Genomic DNA, 19,873 nt, shown 5'->3' with positions numbered 1-19,873 from the left:
ATGGAGGAGGAGGAGCAGGAGGAGGGGATAAGATGGAGGAGGAGAAGATGATGAAGTAGGACGAGCAGTTCAGTGATTCTGCAGACTGATGTTCTGATGGTAAATGATCATATTTAATTATAAGATAATTTTAAGACTATTATGATATTAATAAATAGTCTCTTTATTTACACTTACCTGGAGTTTTACCTCTCCTTTTTACAGATGAGGAGGAGATAAAGAAGGAGGAAGAGGAGATAATGATGGAGGGGAAATAGGAGATGATGAATCCATTCTCCCCCTCCTCCTCCTCCATCTCTTCCTCTTCCCCCTTCATGATGATGGAAGAGGAGGACGAGGAGGAGGGGGAGAATTTAGAAGAGGAGCAGGAGATGATGCAGGAGGAGGAGGAGATGATGGAGGAGGAGGAGGGGAAAAAGATGGCGGAGGAGGAGATGATAGAGGAGGTGATTATTGAGAAGGAGGAGGAGGAGATGATGGAGAAGGAAATGGTGGAGATGGTGAAGGAGAAGACGGAGGAGGAGGAAATTCTAGAGGAGATGCAGGAGGAGGGGGATAAGATGGAGGAGGAGGAGATGATGAAGGAGGACGAGCAGTTGAGTGATTCTGCAGACTGATGTTCTGATGGTAAATGATCATATTTAATTATAAGATACTTTTAAGACTATTATGATATTAATAAATAGTCTCTTTATTTACACTTACCTGGAGTTTTACCTCTCCTTTTAACAGATGAGGAGGAGATGAAGAAGGAGGAAGAGGAGATAATGATGGAGGGGAACAAGGAGATGATGAATCCATTATCTTCTCCTCTATCATCATCTCCTCTTCCCCCTTCTCCATGATGATGGAGGAGTTGATGAAGAAGAAGGAGATGATGATGGAGGAGGAGATGGTGGAGAAGGCGGCGGAGGAGGAGATGATAAAGGAGGAGATGAATGAGGAGGAGAGGAGAACTTAGAAGAGGAGGAGGAGATGATGGAGGAGGAGGAAATGATGGAGGAGGAGGGGGAGAATTTAGAAGAGGAGCAGGAGATGATGGAGAAGGACGGGAAAAGATGGAGGAGGAGGAGATGATGGAGGAGGAGATCATTGAGAAGGAGGAGATGGAGGAGGAGGAGATGATGGAGGACAAGGAAATGGTGGAGATAGAGAAGGAGAAGTTGGAGGAGGAGGAAATTATGGAGGAGAAGGAGCAGGAGGAGGGGGATAAGATGGAGGAGGAGGAGATGATGAAGGAGGACGAGCAGTTGAGTGATTCAGCAGACTGATGTTCTGATGGTAAATGATCATATTTAATTATAAGATACTTTTAAGACTATTATGATATTAATAAATAGTCTCTTTATTTACACTTACCTGGAGTTTTACCTCTCCTTTTAACAGATGAGGAGGAGATGGAGGAAGAGGATATGATAATATAGAGGAGGAGATGATGGAGAAGGAGGAGGAGAAGATGGAGAAGAAGGTGATGGAGAAGGAGGACAGGATAAAGGAGGAGATGATGGATACAGTGCTTTCCACAGGTTTGAAATATACATGCTAGCCAGATTGAAACACCATTTACCCACATCATATAAATAGTTAACTATATTATATTTATACTATATATATACTATACTTTATTATGACACTGTTATACAGTTTCTTTTCAGTGGGTTAAATTTAAAAATAGAAATCACTTTTTCCTTTACTTTTATTCTATTCAGGAGTCATGTGCCCCATGAGTTCAAAGCAAACTTGAATGCCAAAGCAATTCAGATATGTATATAAAATAGCTTATGAAATATATTAACACCATCAAATTAATAAAAATAATTAGCAAATGAGAAATAAATGACAGAAAAAGGAATAAAAGCAGACAATATCTAAAAAAAAATCATAATTACAAGATTAAAACCTGTAGATTATTTAAATAAGGCAAATGTGTTGATTAACCATTAATTATGGTGTACATATATTTTGCAGCCAGTTTAGACCAGTGCTGGGTAGCAGCTGGAAGGGTATCCGCTACATAAAAATATGCTGGATAAGTTGGCGGTTCATTCCGCTGTAGCGAGACCTGATAAATCAGGGAGTAAGCCGAATGCAAATGATTGAATAATATAATGAAAATAGATACAAGTCCTTTTAAACATACCATTTGGTATCTGGATTTAGGTTAGCATCTTAAGTTAAAGCATATAATGCTGGAAAAATGTCAACTATGTTATGTTTTAAAAATTTAACAATAAGTTCAACAACAATTAGTAACACAATCAATTGTTCCCTCTCACATTTTGTCTCATAATCATTCAGAAGTCCTTCGAAAGGTGCTAATAATGTACTGAAGTATTTTAATATGCTAATATACTAAAATGCTAACATACATTCTGACAACACAGTGGCTCAGTGGTTAGAACAGCAAGAAGGTCATCGGTTCGAGTCCCAACTGGGTCAGATGGAATTTCTGTGTGGAGTTTGGATGTTCTCCCCGTGTTGGCTTGGGTTTCCTCTGGGTGCTCCGTTTCCCCCCACAATCCAAACACATGCACTAAAGGTGAATTGAAGAAGCTAAATTGGCCGTAGTGTATGAGTGGTATGGATGAGTGTGTATGGGTGTTTCCCAGTACTGGGTTGCAGCTAGAAGGGCATCCGCTGTGTAAAACATTTGCCGGATAAGTTGGCGGTTCATTCCGCTGTGGTGACCGAAGGAAAATGAATGAATGAATGGTGCATTCTTGTCGAATACAAGTGTTCATTTACAATCGTTACGATCGAAACAGCAAAGAGAACAATAAAATGAGAGGAAATCAAAGCATGAGTTTCCATCCCTGATGATTCATGTAAATGAAGACTGTTAAATGTGCGTGAAACCCAGAACAGACTAATATTTACATTACACTGGAGCTGATGGAGCGTCACGTGTCATTAAGTCCAGTCAAAGCCACTGCAAATGAAGTCAGCATTCAGGGCACAGGAAATGAGAAGTGCTCATCTCACAACCACAACCAAACAAGAAGATGATTTTCCAGCCAAGCGCTGATGTACGGCTCCGATTCATTTCAGTTTAATGAATTTGTGAGGCATTAAATTACACAAAATGATTCAGAGATAGACATACATTCATATTCAAGTCTTGATGAAGACATCTAGCTTCTACATCGAGTGCAAATATTCAAGTTTCATTAAAACTTTGTGAACAATGATCGAGATGTTCGTTGATGATGATGTAGGCTGTAATTGTAGCACCGGTAGCTTCACCAAACGTTATTGCAACATATAAATCCTGATTTTAAATAGGTTTTCCTTATCTGCCACTGTAGTTGGATCAACCTACACACACAGTCGTACACACACAGTAATTCCTGCATAATATTCTAAGATAGAAGAAAGAGAACTCACAATTTCTGGGACGTTCATTTGTAAACATGATTAAAACATTATTACAGTCCTGTTACATTTATTACGATTATTAAAATCTGATCTGTAGGATGCTGAGACTGGAAGTTTCTGTCCTCAGATTCCGTGTCTCATATTAGCTCACCTGGACTGAACTGTTAGCAGCAAACGTTGGTGAGTTTCCTGGTGAGTTTGTCTTTGGCTGTGAGCTGTTCAACTACCCTCATGAAGCGCAGACACATTTCATCCTGCCACGGCAGAGATACACACTGAACCGCCACCGGGAGACCAACGCCACTCTTCACCGCCTGAAACACACACATACACACACACACACTCATACATTAGTACACAAACACACATGCACACAAACACATATGCACACACAAATGTACATGCACATATGTACATACATAAACGTGCACACAAACACACACACATGCACGCACGCACATATGCATAGAAAAGCACACAAAAATGAACATGCACACACCCACACATGGATGAACACAAATGAATATGCACCCATACACACACAAATGTAAGGAGATAGACACACACATACGCATACACACACACATGCATACACAAGCACACATGCATGCACATACAAATGAATATACACACACACAAACATACATGCATAGACAGACACACACACATGCAAACACAAGCACACACAGATGCAAGCACACTCAAATGAATATGCACCCATACACACACACACACAAACACGCATGCATGGATAGACACACACATGCATACACACACATGGACAGACAGGCAGACACACACACACACGCACACACACACACAAATGAATATGCACCCATATACACACACAAACATACATGCATGGACAGACACACACCTGCATGCACACATGGACAGACATACACACACATGCATGCATACAAAAATGAACATGCACCCATACACACACACACAAACAAACATGCATGGACAGACAGACACACACACACACACACACAAACATATGCATACACAAGCACACACACACATGCATGCACATACAAATAAACATGTACCCATGCACACACGCAAACAGACATGCATGGACAGACACACACACACACACACACACACAAAACATACCCCCATTCATGCCCAAACACACACACATACGCACATAGAGTTGAACACACTCACACACATACACACACATTTGGCCTTGTCAAAAGAAATGTAAGAAATAAAATAGCGATTTCGAGGCATAAAAATAAACATAACTGCACGTTCGCCTCACAGCAAGGTTGCTGGTTTGAGCCTCGGCTGGGTTAGTTGGCGTTTCTGTGTGCAGTTTGCATGTTCTAACCGTGTTGCCGTAGTTTACCTCTGGGTGCTCCGGTTTCCCCCACAAGTCTAAAGACGTGGTACAGGTGAATTGGGTAAGCTACATTGTTCGTAGTGTATGGGTGTTTCCCAGTGATGGGTTGCAGCTGGAAGGGCATCCGCTGCGTAAAACATATGCTGGATAAGTTGGCGGTTCATTTTGCTGTGGCGACCCTGGATTAATAAAGGGACTAAGCTGAAAATAAATGAATGAGTGAATGAAAAATAAACGTAACTGCACTAAACTAAACTGAAAATCGAAACTAACAAATCAACATTGTAAGATTTTGGTTTGACAAGTTCAGTTCATTCATTCATTCAACATTCAAATATTAAATTGTAACAGAAATAACAATAAACTTGCTTTACAAAACACTGAAGACTAATTCATAATCTTACATGTTATAGTAATAGTTTATACATTTGTGTATGTTATGTTCCATATATATATATATATATCAGGAACAAATGTCTCCTTAAAATGACAAAAAAAAAAAAAAAAAGAATAGTGTTAAATATGACTCAACACATTGCATTACACATCACTAGGAGGGTTTTTGTCCCAAACACACGTCTGCCACTTGCTGTGTGCTTCTTTGATTATGCTGCCTCCTAGTGGTAGCTCAGGATAATTCTTTAACCAAGAATGCATTTAATGCCTCTTCAAATGCATGTGACTTCCACTTTAATGCATGTGTGTTTGTGTCTTGAACTGTGCGAACACCGCCAACCTGATTTCACCAAGTAGGACATGTTCCTTGATTAATATCTATGTTGATACTGGAACAACATTCCAATCAGCCAATCAGAATTAAGGGATACAGTTAGCGTTTATGTTTAGGCTTACGGTTAGGTTTATGCACTGCTACATGATAGTTATCCAACTATTATTCCCCTCTGATTTTGGGAATAATTTTCAGTTATGGTTGGGTTTAGGGGTAGGGAATAGGTATGGATTATGTTTTTGAACAAAAATGATGTTCCAGGATCAACATAGATGTTAATCCAGGACCGCATCGTAATTGGCATAATCATGACTAGCGCCTAAACACACCTGAAGGAAGAGTTTGTCCCACGGATCACCATGTGTTCCATTATACTGGCGGAGCTGAGCCTCGTCGTCCTCCGTCACCGCAGACACACACACCACGCCGGCAGGGAAGTTCAGCAGGTTGTAGAGGGTGGTGTAACTGAGAGCATCTGCAGGAGCACAGCAACACTTTACTGCAGACAGATGTAGATCTAAAGACCTTCTTCAGTTTATAAATAGCATTAAAATGTGCATAGTGAAAATAATAAAAATGATTTAAATAGGGGCAGCACGGTGGCTCAGTGGTTCGCACTGTTGCCTCACAGCAAGAAGGTCACTGGTTCTAGCCTCGGCTGGGTCAGTTGGCATTTCTGTGTTTGCATGTTCTCCCCGTGTTGGCGTGGGTTTCCTCTGGGTGCTCCGGTTTACCCCACAGTCCAAACACATGCACTATAGGGGAATTGGACAAGCTGAATTGTAGTGTGTGAATGAGTGTGTATGGGTGTTTCCCAGTACTGGGTTGCAGCTGGAAGGGCATCAGCTGTGTAAAACATATGCTGGATAAGTTGGCGGTTTATTCCGCTATGGCGACCCCTGATGAATGGGACTATACCAAATGAAAATGAAGGAATGAATAAAAAATTAAATAAATCGTTACTATATACTAATAATATGGTATTGTGACTAATTGTTACTAGTAACTAGTAAGGTTGAATTGGCACAGTGATCAATGACTGATCAACAAATGAAATGTATTTTATGACAAATATGCTGCTGAACCCAGGATCACAGAACAAAGTCCATGTAAATAAATAAAAGATAAGGACCGTACTGTTAAGACGGCCACAGTAGCGGAAATTGAAGGCTGGTCCAAGCATGGGACACAACAAAACATCCACGTCCAGTCTCCTCCACTCCGCTATCACCTCCTGTATGTATTCCTACAGGTGAGAAAACACAAAACCTCTTAAAGCCTTTTACACTTTCTCAAAACACACACATACACACAAGTCCGAATAAGAATCAGTTTAATATCCAAAACATGCCAGGAAAAGATACTGTCACAATAATATGCTGGAACACATACAGTAATAATATAATAAGCAATAGGTTATTATTACTAGGTTTGCACTAAATAGGGGGACACGGTGGCACAGTGGGTGGCGCTGTCACCTCACAGCAAGAAGGTCACTGGGTCAGTTGGCATTTCTGTGTGGAGTTTGCATGTTCTCCCCGTGTTGGCGTGGGTTTCCTCCAGGTGCTCTGGTTTCCCCCACAGTCCAAACACATGCACTATAGGGGAATTGGGTAAGCTAAATTGTCCGTAGTGTATGTGTGTATGTCCTGGTCCTCCAGGTTGGGGGTTTGGGGTTAAGCATTGGGCTAACAACCCACCTCATTAAAAAAAGTAGATGTTACAAAACATCAATATGGTGCGGCTAAATATCAACTTTGATATAAATGGCCCTGGGTGTAAGTAAGTATGCACTAAATACGTTAAGCTGAAGAAGGAGTAAAGTGTGTTTCTCTGAGCTGTCCAAAACATTGCAAAAAAAGTCCTATATTGGTAAGGATATGAGAGTGTGGCTTTGCTCAGGGTTTTAAAAACTCATGAAAATGACCAAAATATGTTCATATTGTAATTTTGCGCATGGTTCACAAAGAAAAACAAACATACAGAAACTTTCTTTGTTATGTCTACAGTCTACAGCAACTTATAAAGTTGCTTAAAATCTCATTATAATAAAGCATTACCTCAACATTTGCATGCTGCCGCCATAATTCAGCTATAGACCTTGAAAAGAAATGTCATTAAAGAAACAGTTGAAGCAAAATCGCTCATAAACTCTTTTTATTCTCACACAAAGCTATCAGTTGACCTAAGAAGACTAAATACTAATAATATTTGCATATTAACAAGGCTTAACAGGCAGAGAAGTTGAAGTAGGCGTCGATCTTCTTGTAAATAAAATCATAATTTAACCAACTTTATGCAAATAAACTGAAATGAAATAAATAAAGCTTACCCATGTCCACAGGTGCCGTGCAAGCTTGCAGAAATCCTTGGAAACTGAAGAACACAAAAGTAAAGACCAATGAAAAGCAGATTGAATGCATAAATTTGCTCTAAGAGTCTTTCGCAGTGTTAAAGTGCTAAAACTAGCTGTCAGTGAAATGTTCGGAGCAGTGAAACGGACACTGTTGAAATATTTATTTATATAATCTAGTTCCAAATTAATTATATATATATAATTGAAAAAATATATTCTTTAGTTTTTAATTAGATAATTTCATTAAAACTTTAGTAGTCAGGGTGTGAGAGACAATAACCGTTTGCTTCATGAGTACTGTCTAAGCCAGGGGTCACCAATCTCGGTCCTGGAGGGCCGGTGTCCCTGCAGGATTTAGCTCCAACTTGCCTCAAGACACCTGCCTGGATGTTTCAAGTATACCTAGTAAGACCTTGATTAGCTTGTTCAGGTATGTTTGATTAGGGTTGAAGCTTAAAATCTGCAGGACATTGGCCCTCCAGGAACAAGTTTGGCGACCCCTGGTCTAAGCCAAAGTAATGCAAATGCTATGAGCAGGGTCTCAATGACTGTGCTTTTGTCTTTTTGGATCCATTCAGGCCAATGAAACTTTTTTGTTGATAAACTTGTCTGGAAGGATCTGCCACATTTACATGACAAATTTCTCCAGTTTTATATATTATTTATATATATATTTAAATTTTTTATATTTATATTTAATATATTTATATTTAAATTATATAAAAGCATATAACAATATTTGTAACAATGGAATCAAATCTTATAATTTAACTTCTAAAACATTAAAAGCAAAGAACATACTGATTAGAATGCAATTGTATACTTAGCCTGTTTTAAAATCTTTCTAATGTGAAATTTAAAATCTATTTAATGTGGCAATATTTTTATTTGTAAACCTTTATTTGAATGTGGCAACATCAACATCATGCTCTACAGAGATTACAAGAGTTCTCCCTCAGCCAATCACTGTGTAAAAGTTAATAGGCACGATGAACTGCCTTAAAGAGAAAAAACTGTGCTAAAAACTTACTTGTTGCTATTTAGGAGAACTCTAATTAATAAAATAAAATGTTTCATGAATTCAAGTTTAAAGTGAGACACAATAGTACTGCTGTAATCTCAGAACTCACAAAAGGCTTGATCAGAAATGAAAGCAGCTTCCTGATGAACTGCGGAGTGCGCAATATTGCGGGCTGAGTGCAGAGACAGGGGTCAAGGGGGCCAGTCTTCCTGAAATCACACACACGCACACGCACACACACACAGACACACACAATATCCAACATTATAAACAAGCCTTATGAATAATTACCATCATTAAGAGCAATGTTTTAAGATCAAAACACTGGTGACTTACAGATGTCTGAAGAGGGTTTCACCTCCATCACCCAAGATTCCCCTGAGAGCCAATTCATGGAAGATATTATAGAGGCGCAGCGGTGGGAAAGGAACAAGCTAAAAAGTAAAAACAGCAGATTAGCTTTTTAAGTCTCTGTGTTTCAGATTATAATTGTTGTTTTGTGTATTGAGATATTGTTTATTTGCAGATCAAACCAGTAACCACCCTGGTGAAAGGGGTGGTTCTTTTTTCTCAAAAAGTGGGCCTTCTTGCAATTATACACCACATTTTCTATTTAAGTCCGACAGTTAAATACTACATTTTAGTGACATTTTAAACACTATTCTGAATTAGCTTGTTGCATGGTCATTATAGACATTCTTTTTGAATGTTTTAGCCAAAATAGTATTCAAATCAATTGTGATATGGACCACTTTTGGTGCTTCACACCTTTTTATTTGTCTTTTTTTGTCAAGATTAATGTCCAAGATTTAGAATAAAAGTTACTTGTAAAATGTTTTCTCAACAATACAGTAGCGAAAGATGATTTCTCTTACACCAGATTGTATGTTTTCTTGCAGAGCTGGATGTTATTTTTACTATTTATGATGGCATAACAGTCAAAATAGGACAAGTGAGCTCATGTATGGGACAAATTCTGGACCTTTGTCAGTGAGGGACTTCCGAACCACCCGAACCCCCCTGGCTACGGGCCTGCATATGCATGACATACATTATAGTGGCATTTATGTCAGTTCTGTTTAATTACTAATCTTGACCGAATAACAGTTTGTAGCATCAAATATTCATTTTGTTTTTTATTTTGTGTATTTGCTTTCTTGTTCAAAGGGATGTCAACCTTGGGGCCCTAATTTATACCAGGCACAATGAGGCACAAAGCGTGTTTGGTGCAATTTGTTGCTATTTTAAGTCCAGCGCAACAGTAATGGCCCGTTTCCATTGAGTACGGTTCGGTAGGGCTTTTATTGCTGTTTCCGCTGTCAAAAGATACCAAAAAGCGAACCGTACCGTACCACTTATTTACAAAGGGTACTTAGCACGACAAAAGGGTACCAAAAGGTGGAGCCAGACATGCAGCTGAGTGCTATTGGTTTACAGAGAAACGTCACTAGCGTACACATGCAGGAGAAGGAAAACAAAGGAAGTGCCAATTTTAACTACACAGCCGAGACAATACACCATAATAATATATGCATATAATAACGAGCCATCGTTGACCCGAGCTTAAACAAACCTTCTCGCTGTATTGATGAACAGCCACAAAGTCAAGAAGAACAAAATCTGCCGTGTCCTGTTTTTGTTTTACAAGACTGTCTGAAAGCTCCAGTGGTTTCGCTTTCTTGCGTGCAGTCGCCACGCATCTATGTTTGAAATAACGAACTTCTTGAGCTGATGATAAAAAACGTGCGCCTGATTATTGATGCGCTTCTGACATCCGATCCTTTCAGAAACGGACAAATGCGAAAGTGAGACTCGAGAAAACAAAGGAGAAGCCGGAAAAAACAAAGGAGCAAATGATTCCTTCAGCAACCTAAAACAAACTGCCATGTTTAACTATTATCATCGCCTTTTAGACTATTATGAACTCTGAATGACGGAATTACTTTCTAACAGAGGCCACATGTGCTGAGGTTTGACACATATGAGAGGTTTGCACTGACTGTGGGCTATATGTTGTGTGTTGTTTTTCAAGCCAAATAAGGACTAAATGTATGCTGTGTGTAGTTTTTCTGTAAATGGTAACATATCGGAGACTGTAAGGGTCTGAATGTGTTCATATATGTTCATTTATTTATTTTATATAATTGTAGGTGTTGCAGTAGGCTATTTTGCATCATTGATTTGCAGTTATAATCAAATCATGTTCATAGAAAGGTTAGTAATGAACATTTATACACAAGTATTTATGTGTATAACGCATCTGTTTAGCGAGAATTGCTTCTCATATGATATGTGAACAACCCGTACGGTGTTACTGTGACATTTCCTCAAACAAGAATCGCGTTGACTGAAACTTTCTGTCGTACACCACGCCAACCAAAAGGGTACCATTGGTACTTCTGATTCATCCAAAAAAACTTTTACTGTTCATTAAAATTTGCATTTATAATTATTAACATTACTATTTACTGTTGTACTAATTAATATAAGGACCGCTGTTTTATACCCCAAAAAACGTTTCTACTGTTATACTAATGAAAAAAAGCTTCATCCTGTTAATCAGTAAGGACCATTGTTTCATCCAAAAAGAGTTCTTTAATGTTCTACAGATGAAAAAGCCACTTACATTTTGGATGGTGTGAAGTTGGGTAAATTAACAGCAAATGTTCCAAATGTTCCAGCAAACTGTCCATTTAATGGTTTAAAAAGTCATGTTCTTCGCTTACCTACAAACTGTTACTGGTTTACATAACCACTGTTAACATGGTTAATTTCTGTACCGTGTGTCCCGCTCTCTCCAGCAGGTCCTTGGTCTCCCTGACGGCCCGGGCCATGCTTGGAGACGGCTGCAGGTAACCGTCGTTCTCATAATAACCAATCCTCAGGGGCTTTGAGCTCTCATACACCTGTTAATGCATCAGAGACATAAGAACATCAAAAACAAGCATATGACTTATGTTATAGTTAGTGTTTGAAATTAAATTAATGGCCAATTTGGTGGATAAATCTTTTAACAACAGGTCATGTGGTATTTTAAAAAGTCCTAATATTGTGTTGGGAGTTACAACAGGTTTAAATCCATCTAAGTTCAGAAAAGATTGTAATTCTCTCAGAATTTAGATTTATTATTATAATAATTTTGTGATTAATTTGATATGGTTTGTTTGAATTAATTCGGGTTCGTGAATAGGCAAAATTATCTGTAATGGGCAAGCAAAGCAATCTAGTGTCAAAACGAATAACAAGATTATTTTGCTTACCCCGTTGGTAGATTATTTAGCTTGCTTTAGGGAAAAACGTAATTAATTTTGCCATATTTTTTCTTAAAACAAGACAATATTTTGAGCTTGTACTGAAAATGCTTCTTGATTTAACCCGTATGTACTGTTGGGGGTGTTTTCATCCACTTTGGCTGATTTTGAGTATTATTTGGCCACAACTTCCTCTGTGTTTTAGCAAATGGAATGATTTTTGGCTACAAATCTTATTTTGACACATATTTTGGAAAAACGCTTTGAAAATGTTTAAAAACTCAACAATACACTCAAACTTTCTCCCCTTTCGTTATGTTGGTGGCTGTTTTTGCCCCATTGACTTTCAATATAATGTGTCAGGGTTCTGCCACTCCGGTCTTGTAAATTCTTGTTTTGGTGGCAAAAGACACTAGTTCTGTCTTGTTTTATATGTTGTGCTCGGCTCCAGTTTTCTTAGGTCGAGCACTCACTTTCTGTCAATGCTTGTCTCTGTATGAGCGTCGTTGTGAGCACACTCAGGCAGTGCGCACTTCCCCTTGATGCAGGCGCGTGAGGTCTGGGCGTGCTTGAGAACTGGGCACTCTTGAACTCGTGTTTGTGTTTGTTTTATCGGCAGCGCGCTGTTTCATTCTCATCACCTCAGTCTGGTTGGTTTCGGTTGGCGCTGAGATGAAACATGCACGTTGCATGTGTGAGCGCACGGTAAGGTGTTTTCATTTATCGTGTGCTCGTGTCTTGCGTCTGTTTATGTTTGTGTCGTCTAAGCACATGGCTTGGTGTTTACATTGTGGCTGCGTGCTTTAGTGGTGTACTTTGTAAACATGCAGTTAATGAGTTCTCTCATTGGCTGCGTGTTCTAGTCTGGTTTTATGTGAGCACATGGCTTGTGTTGTTTCTTTGTGTCATGTGCTCTCCCGTCTATTATCTAGCCCCACCCTCCTTGTTAACCCAGTATTAGTTTATGTTCACCTGTCTGTTTGTTAATTATTTCTGCTTATATTCCCCTCATGTCTGCTGTCCTGTGCCAGTTTGTCGTCAATACTCCCCTGTGTTCCTGCTCCAGTCCTGTCTTGCCAGCCCAGTCAAGTTTGTGTGCCTTTTTGTGTTTAGTTATGTTTTTTCCCCCCTTGGGGTGGTTTTTGTTGTCCTTTTGTTTTATTTTAATTATTAATAAATCATCTCATGTTGCATCTGAGTCCTCGCTCCCTCATCCTTCCCGAAATGTGACAATAATGTCGTTTTTTAATTGCAAATGCATGACAGCATATAATCATGCATTCTTGGTTGTTGCTAGTTTTCCCTGTTGGGAAGTGGTAAATTTACTCATTTTTACTGTTGATTATTAGTTGCAGTGCGAGTAAAGCTTAGATAATAATTATATGGTAATATGGAGTATAGTGTATGTGTGGGCAATTGTGAGAGACCTTTGCGCACTTACCTAAATATGTTTGAGAAAATAAAAAATAAACCCCTCAGCCCTTAAAACATAGCAAACATAGTAAGTGTATTTATACACACACACTATAATTTGTATAGATAGAACTCCATATCAAAGTCAGAAACTTATTTGCACAGCTCTATCAAAAGGATTAATTCTGCCAACTGTTGATCAACAGTAAAAATTACCCATTTTACCTCTTCCCAATAGGGAAAAACAGACAATCAAGAATGCATGATTATATGCTGTCATGGCTTTGCAATAAAGTTATAATGGAAGTCAATGGGGCAAAAACAACCACCAACATATAAAAGGGTAGTCAATTTGAACATTGCTCAAGGGTTGATAATTTTAGATATTTTGATTAGAAACATGACAAAAACTATTTAAAAAAGCAATTTTTTGCAGGGTATTAGCCAAAACAAAACTTTCAAAAATAACCAGATTTCCAAAGTCACAGCTTACGAGTATTAATTATTAAACCTGATTAAAAGTACATTATAACCGGAGAAACGCGTTTTTCTGTTTCCCTCCAAAGGTAGGTTTTGGTTTTCTCCTGTGTTTAGTAGGGAGGTACGTTTTCTGTATTTTGTTTTCTTTTTTTTCTGGGAAGTTTTCTCTAATTTAGTTAGCTTGGATTATTGAGATTTACTTTGGCTTAACTCCTCCCGTTGTTATTCTGCTCCTTATTTTCCGTAAATGAATCATATTTTCTTGTGAAATCTCAGTGGTTTGTGTATTGGTTTATATCTTGGTGAGAGAGTGTGCGGGGGCACCAAGGATTACATTTTTAATGATTTCTAATCCCTGTTATCGTTTTGGGTAAACTTCTTTTTGATTAAGGATTATTAATTTAATTGGTAACAATTGGGAATAACATTAATAACAATTAAATAACATTAATAATTGCAACAGTTCATAATTATTTGCAGCTTCAAAATCTTATATTTTTGACATCATTTATTTTGTTGCAAATTCCAAATATAGCTTCCTCCAAAAATGTATGCATTGCTAAAGAGTGGGAATGCACAGAGAGGCCATCAGTTGTTAAAGTTTCCTCACAAACATTGACATACTGAACTCAGCGTAAAGTCAATGAGTTTAAAGAATCTAAAGTCTCTCCTAAGTTGACCTCCATGCAAAATATCAACTTCTCACTCCAGACACCTCAGATAATAATAATTAATATCACTGGACGTGATGTTCTCTTCCCACATTCTCAATTTCGAGGCAGCAATCCAAAAATATATATCTGATCTCTGTACAGGCAGTAGTTTAATTCAAGAAGATAGAAAGTGGGTTCAACGAGTTCACTGCAAAAAACATGCTTTTCTTACTTTTTCTAGTCCAAATATCAAAACCTTCTTAAATCAAGAAGCATTTTCAAGACAAATATAAAATATCGTCTTGTTTGCAGAAATAAGATGACAAAATTAAGCGAGTTTTTCTTAAAACAAGCTAAACAATCTGCCAATGGGGTAAGCAACATAATCTCATTTTCGTTATGAAATTAGTTTGTTTTGGTACCCCATTTGCAGATTTATTTAGCTTGTTTTAAGGGAAAAACTCACTTAATTTTGACATCTTATTTCTGAAATCATAACGATATTGTTTAATTGTCTATAAAATGCTTCTTGATTTAAAGATTTTTATATATTTGGACTAGAAACAAGACAGTGTAACAATAAAGGTTATGCATGGTTATAGTTAATACAGAACCTCTTGGTTGAATGGTAATGGAGGGATGGTGGGGTCCAAGCTGAACATGTCCTGACAGAGCAGTGCCCTCATGCACAGTGCCAAGCTCTCGACGTCTTGTGCCAAAGGACCAAGAGAGGACAAAACTGCAAATCAGCACAACAAATCATTGGCATTGGCACAGCTCAATACTAGAACAGCAGGATTACAAACATGATCTTACCTGACTTTTGGCCTTTCACACAAGTGTCAATTCCTCGCGTACTAAACAAAGAAGATTTAAAATTAGTATTCATTCATTTATTCATTCATTCATTCATTTTCCTTCGGCTTAGTCGCTTATTTATCAGGGGTCGCCACAGTGGAATGAACTGCCAACTATTCCTGCATATGTTTTACTCAGCGGATGCCCTTCTAGCTGCAACCCAGTACTGGGAAACAGCCATACACACTCATTCACACACACACTCATACACTACGGCCAATTTTGTTTACCCAATTCACCTGTTTGGACTGTGGGGAAACCGGAGCACCTGGAGAAAACCCACGCCAACATGGGGAGACCATGCAAACGTCATACAGAAACACTATATGGCCCAGCGAGACTCGAACCAGCAACGTTCTTGCTGTGAGGCCACAGTGCTAACCACTGAGCTACCCTTACTTTAAAAATATACTGTGAAACATTTGCTTTGAAGAATGAAGCTTTCTTCTCCACATACAAATGTAGTCAATGGTGCATACAAACCTTAGTCTTCTAGCTGTAGGCTTAAACCCACAGATCCCACAGAAGGCTGATGGGATACGAATGCTCCCACCAATATCAGTGCCCAGGCCCAGAATGGAGCCTCCTCCTCCAATCAGAGCTCCTTCCCCTCCGGATGAACCGCCGGATGTCTTTTGGAGGTTATAGGGATTTAAGGTTTGTCCATAAATGGGGTTACCACAGTCATAACTACAGCAGATACAAAAAAACAGAGGATTTGGGTTGGTTACAGTTGAACTAATAGAATTGGGTTTAGGGGTAGGGAATAGGTATGGATTATGTTTTTTAACAAAAATTATGTTCCAGGATCAGCATAGATGTTAATCCAGGATCGCAAAATTATGGCGTGTGTTGACTAGCACAGAAATTCTGGATGTTTAACCACAATATAGTGAACGTTTATCATTTGCATGCGCTTTTAAAGGGATGGATCACACAAAAATGAAAATTCTGTCTTTATTAACTCGCCCTTTACTTGAAACAATCTGCGTCTTTTTTCTTTGAACACAAAAGCAGACATTTTGAAGGAACCTGGAAACCTGTAACCATTGACTTATATAGTATTTGGTTTTCCTCCTATGGAAGAGTCAGCGGATACAGGTTTACAGCTTTCTAAAATATCTATGAGTATTTCAGAAACTGCTGATCTACTGGGATTTTAACGCACAACCATCTCTAGGGTTTACAGAGAATGGTCAGAGAAAGAGGAAATATCCAGTGAGCGGCAGTTCTGTGGGCGCAAATGCCAGACTGGTTCCAGCTGATAGAAAGGTAACAGTAACTCAAATAAGTACTCGTTACAACCAAGCGGCAACCTCCCGCTCTCCCTCGGGAAGCCAATACGGAAGTAACTAAAACTGCAATTCATCGACTCGCCTTGGGGGGCTGGCTCCAGGAAGTCCAGGTCATTTCTGACTGCAATGGGAAATTGGCCATTTTTACAGCTGATAAAAACATGCTTACAGCCTGGTACAAATGATGGCTTTGGTGCATATAGCCATGATTAACCTTCATGACAACTGTGAGGGGGGTGAATTTTTTTATAACTCATTCGTTTCGGTTTATTAAGTTATATTAAGTCTGCATAATTAAGGGCGTGGCCACTTGAGTGACAGCTAGGTCTCGCTGCTCGCTGTCTCGTCACCTCAGCTGATTACGGCTAATTAGCCGATAAGCTCGGCATATACATCGCATTTTTGTGTTGGTTAATGCTTCTTTACACAGTCAATTGCCTTTTGGGATTATTTTCTACAATTATCAGATGATATGGGATGCTGTGTGCACTTAATTGTGCTCACAAACCATTCACGTGGCCTCCGTTTCCCTGGTGAGTAAAGTTATATACTTATACACCATCTCTATAAATGTGTGTGTTTTATTTAAGATCATTTATCATTTATAATGTTCTTTAGAGCTGTAAAGCACTCCAGAATCTGACAGATTGATTAGCTGTAGGCTATAAAACAGTCATATGAAGCGTTGTCATACAGTGTTATGCTGGAGTTCCTCAATAGTCTTGCATTTACTAACACAGACTATATCTGAAGTGTTTGGACGTATTTCGGGTTTTCCTCCTGTAGAAAAACGTCATAAGAACACTGCTTAGTGGCTCAGTGTATTACAGCAGTGTTTTTAAAAGTCTAAACACTTTATTGATATAGTGTACAGCCAAGCACATGTGGTCAGAACACAAACGAGTGGCAGGTAATAAAGTATTAAGCGTTCTCCCAAAGTAAAGTCTGTCTAAACCAGGTCCAAGCAAAATGCCAGCACGTGTCTGTAGCTCCGCCCACTCTCCGCCTCTTTGCCCTTGTTTGGTATCCCGCCGTGGGTGCGATGACGCGCGAACAAAATGGCGACGGTTGGCCGCGCCTACTTTTAGCTTCATTTGCGCTCTTTAGAAACCTATGGGTGACGTCACGGATGCTACGTCCATATATTTTACAGTCTATGGTTACAACCGAGGTCTGCAGAAGAGCATCTCTGAATGCACAACACGTCCAACCTTGAAGCAGATGGGCTACAGCAGAAGATCACATCGGGTACCACTCCTGTCAGCTAAAAACAGGAAACTGAGGCTACAATTCACACAGGCTCACCAAAATTAGAAGATTGAAGATAGAAGATTGGAGAAACATTGCCTGGTCTGATAATTCTCGAGTTCTGCTGTGACATTCGGATGGCCGGGTCAGAATTTGGCATCCACAACATGAAAGCTCAGCCTTCATCCATCATCCTGGCCACAAATGGCCTCCACAGTCACCAGTTTTCAATCCAATAGAGCACCTTTCACATCATGGATGTGCAGCTGACAAATATATATATATATATATATATATATATATATATATATATATATATATATATATATATATTACATCTCAAAGCCAGTTTTTTCCCCTTTAGCAAACCTCTAGTCTGAGTGGATACAAAGATGCAAAGTCATTTTCCAGAACCTTCACTCTCTCGGTTTCTATATGATAAAACAAGCATTTCTGCAATTTGCATTTTCACTTTGACCTCTGATCCACCTGCCATAAAAAGTTTAATGATTGTAGAGCCTCGGGTGTTTGTGACTGTTGTTAAACCACTCTTTAATTTGTCTTTTTGAACTGTGGGTCTTATCTCGGGAACATCACAGTATCACCATAAAGTACAGCTTAGATCTTATATATTCTTACATAATAGTTAACTGTAATGCCACAAGGCAAGCCCTCATTTTTACAGATGCCAATAAAGTGTGAGTTTAAAGTCTCGTTTTGCAGGAGAGAAATGAATTAGTAGTATTAAACAGGTCGCACACCAGAAGCGTCGCTCGGCGCACATGACAGTTAAAAGTATCACACACCAGATGCGCACATTCGCATGATATTTAACATGACACTAATCAGATGGTGCTCTGTGGCGAAGCAGGAATATGAACAGTGTCCTGAGTCGTGGCTGGTGAGTCAACTTGCGGCGCCGGCGTGTGTACCCTGATAGAAACCTGTGCTTAGAATTCTGAAATGCATGGCACTACATGGCGCTACACAGCGCGTCGCCGAGCAGCGCTTCTGGTGTGTGACCCCAATTTGGTTTAAAGTGGGTTAAAGTGTCTGTTATTTACAGTAGACACAAAACCATATCAAAATGGCACCAAATAAAATTCCAACAGGTAAATTTCATTATCACTGCAAAATCAAACAATATAAAAATAAGAAATGATTTTCTTTATAAAGAAAAAACCTACACAACAAAAATTGAAATGAAGCCAATAAATGTGCTTAAGTCTCAAAGTTAATACAAAACTAATTAAATTGCATGTCTAATCTCTAAGTAATGAGCTACTAACTAAGTGATACGCTGGTACAAAATTAAAAGGATAGTGCACGCAAAAACGTAAAAAATTTACAATTAATTTACTCAGCCTCTCCATTAAAGATGGAGGTGATCTTTTACTTCAACAGAACATTCAAATGATTTTGAGCTGAATCAGTGTTCCTGGGTGAATTGTATAAAGCAAGTCAATGATTCGTGCTTTTGAGATAAACAAGTTCAAATCAATCCCCATGACTCCTAATGAGGTCTTAAACTGACGACTAGACAAACAGTTCTAATTAGACGTGTTCAAATTTAGTAAGCATGAGCTTCTGGCTGCTTGAGGTTGCATGTGAGCACTCAGGCTTGAGGTGTCAGCAGAGTGAAAAGGACACGTGTTTTTGCTTGTTATTGTCCTTGTCTTACATCTTATTGTTCAAGATACGGTAACTGCTAAAAAAAACAAAAAAATCACAGGCATACGCTATCAATCAACCAAAAGCTTGCTCACTACAATCATATATAGAAGTCTGATATTTGTAATTTACTGCATATTATATATGACATGTAACATATAAACTACC

At 38.8% G+C, this 19,873-nt stretch overlaps 1 protein-coding gene across 1 annotated transcript in view; it reads right to left on the bottom strand.

Annotated features, from left to right (window-relative positions):
- Positions 1-3,022: 3,022 nt before the first annotated feature.
- The window catches only part of LOC130230388 (vitamin D3 hydroxylase-associated protein), a 31,795-nt gene continuing 14,944 nt past the window's right edge, over positions 3,023-19,873 (bottom strand). Inside the window, exons 5-15 of the mRNA XM_056459370.1 lie at positions 15,975-16,181; positions 15,450-15,490; positions 15,248-15,372; positions 11,617-11,742; positions 9,173-9,270; positions 8,946-9,045; positions 7,792-7,835; positions 7,520-7,559; positions 6,597-6,705; positions 5,789-5,934; positions 3,023-3,689 (exon numbers count right to left, since the gene is read on the bottom strand). Of these exons, the coding sequence (XP_056315345.1) occupies positions 3,540-3,689; positions 5,789-5,934; positions 6,597-6,705; positions 7,520-7,559; positions 7,792-7,835; positions 8,946-9,045; positions 9,173-9,270; positions 11,617-11,742; positions 15,248-15,372; positions 15,450-15,490; positions 15,975-16,181 (1,186 nt within the window). The 3' untranslated portion in view covers positions 3,023-3,539. The remainder of the gene's footprint in view (positions 3,690-5,788; positions 5,935-6,596; positions 6,706-7,519; positions 7,560-7,791; positions 7,836-8,945; positions 9,046-9,172; positions 9,271-11,616; positions 11,743-15,247; positions 15,373-15,449; positions 15,491-15,974; positions 16,182-19,873) is intronic.

This window comes from Danio aesculapii, chromosome 6 (genome assembly GCF_903798145.1).
Source record: "Danio aesculapii chromosome 6, fDanAes4.1, whole genome shotgun sequence".
Lineage (NCBI taxonomy): Eukaryota > Metazoa > Chordata > Actinopteri > Cypriniformes > Danionidae > Danio > Danio aesculapii.
Note: the sequence above shows the minus strand (reverse complement) of the source record. Positions and strands in the feature narration are given on the sequence as shown.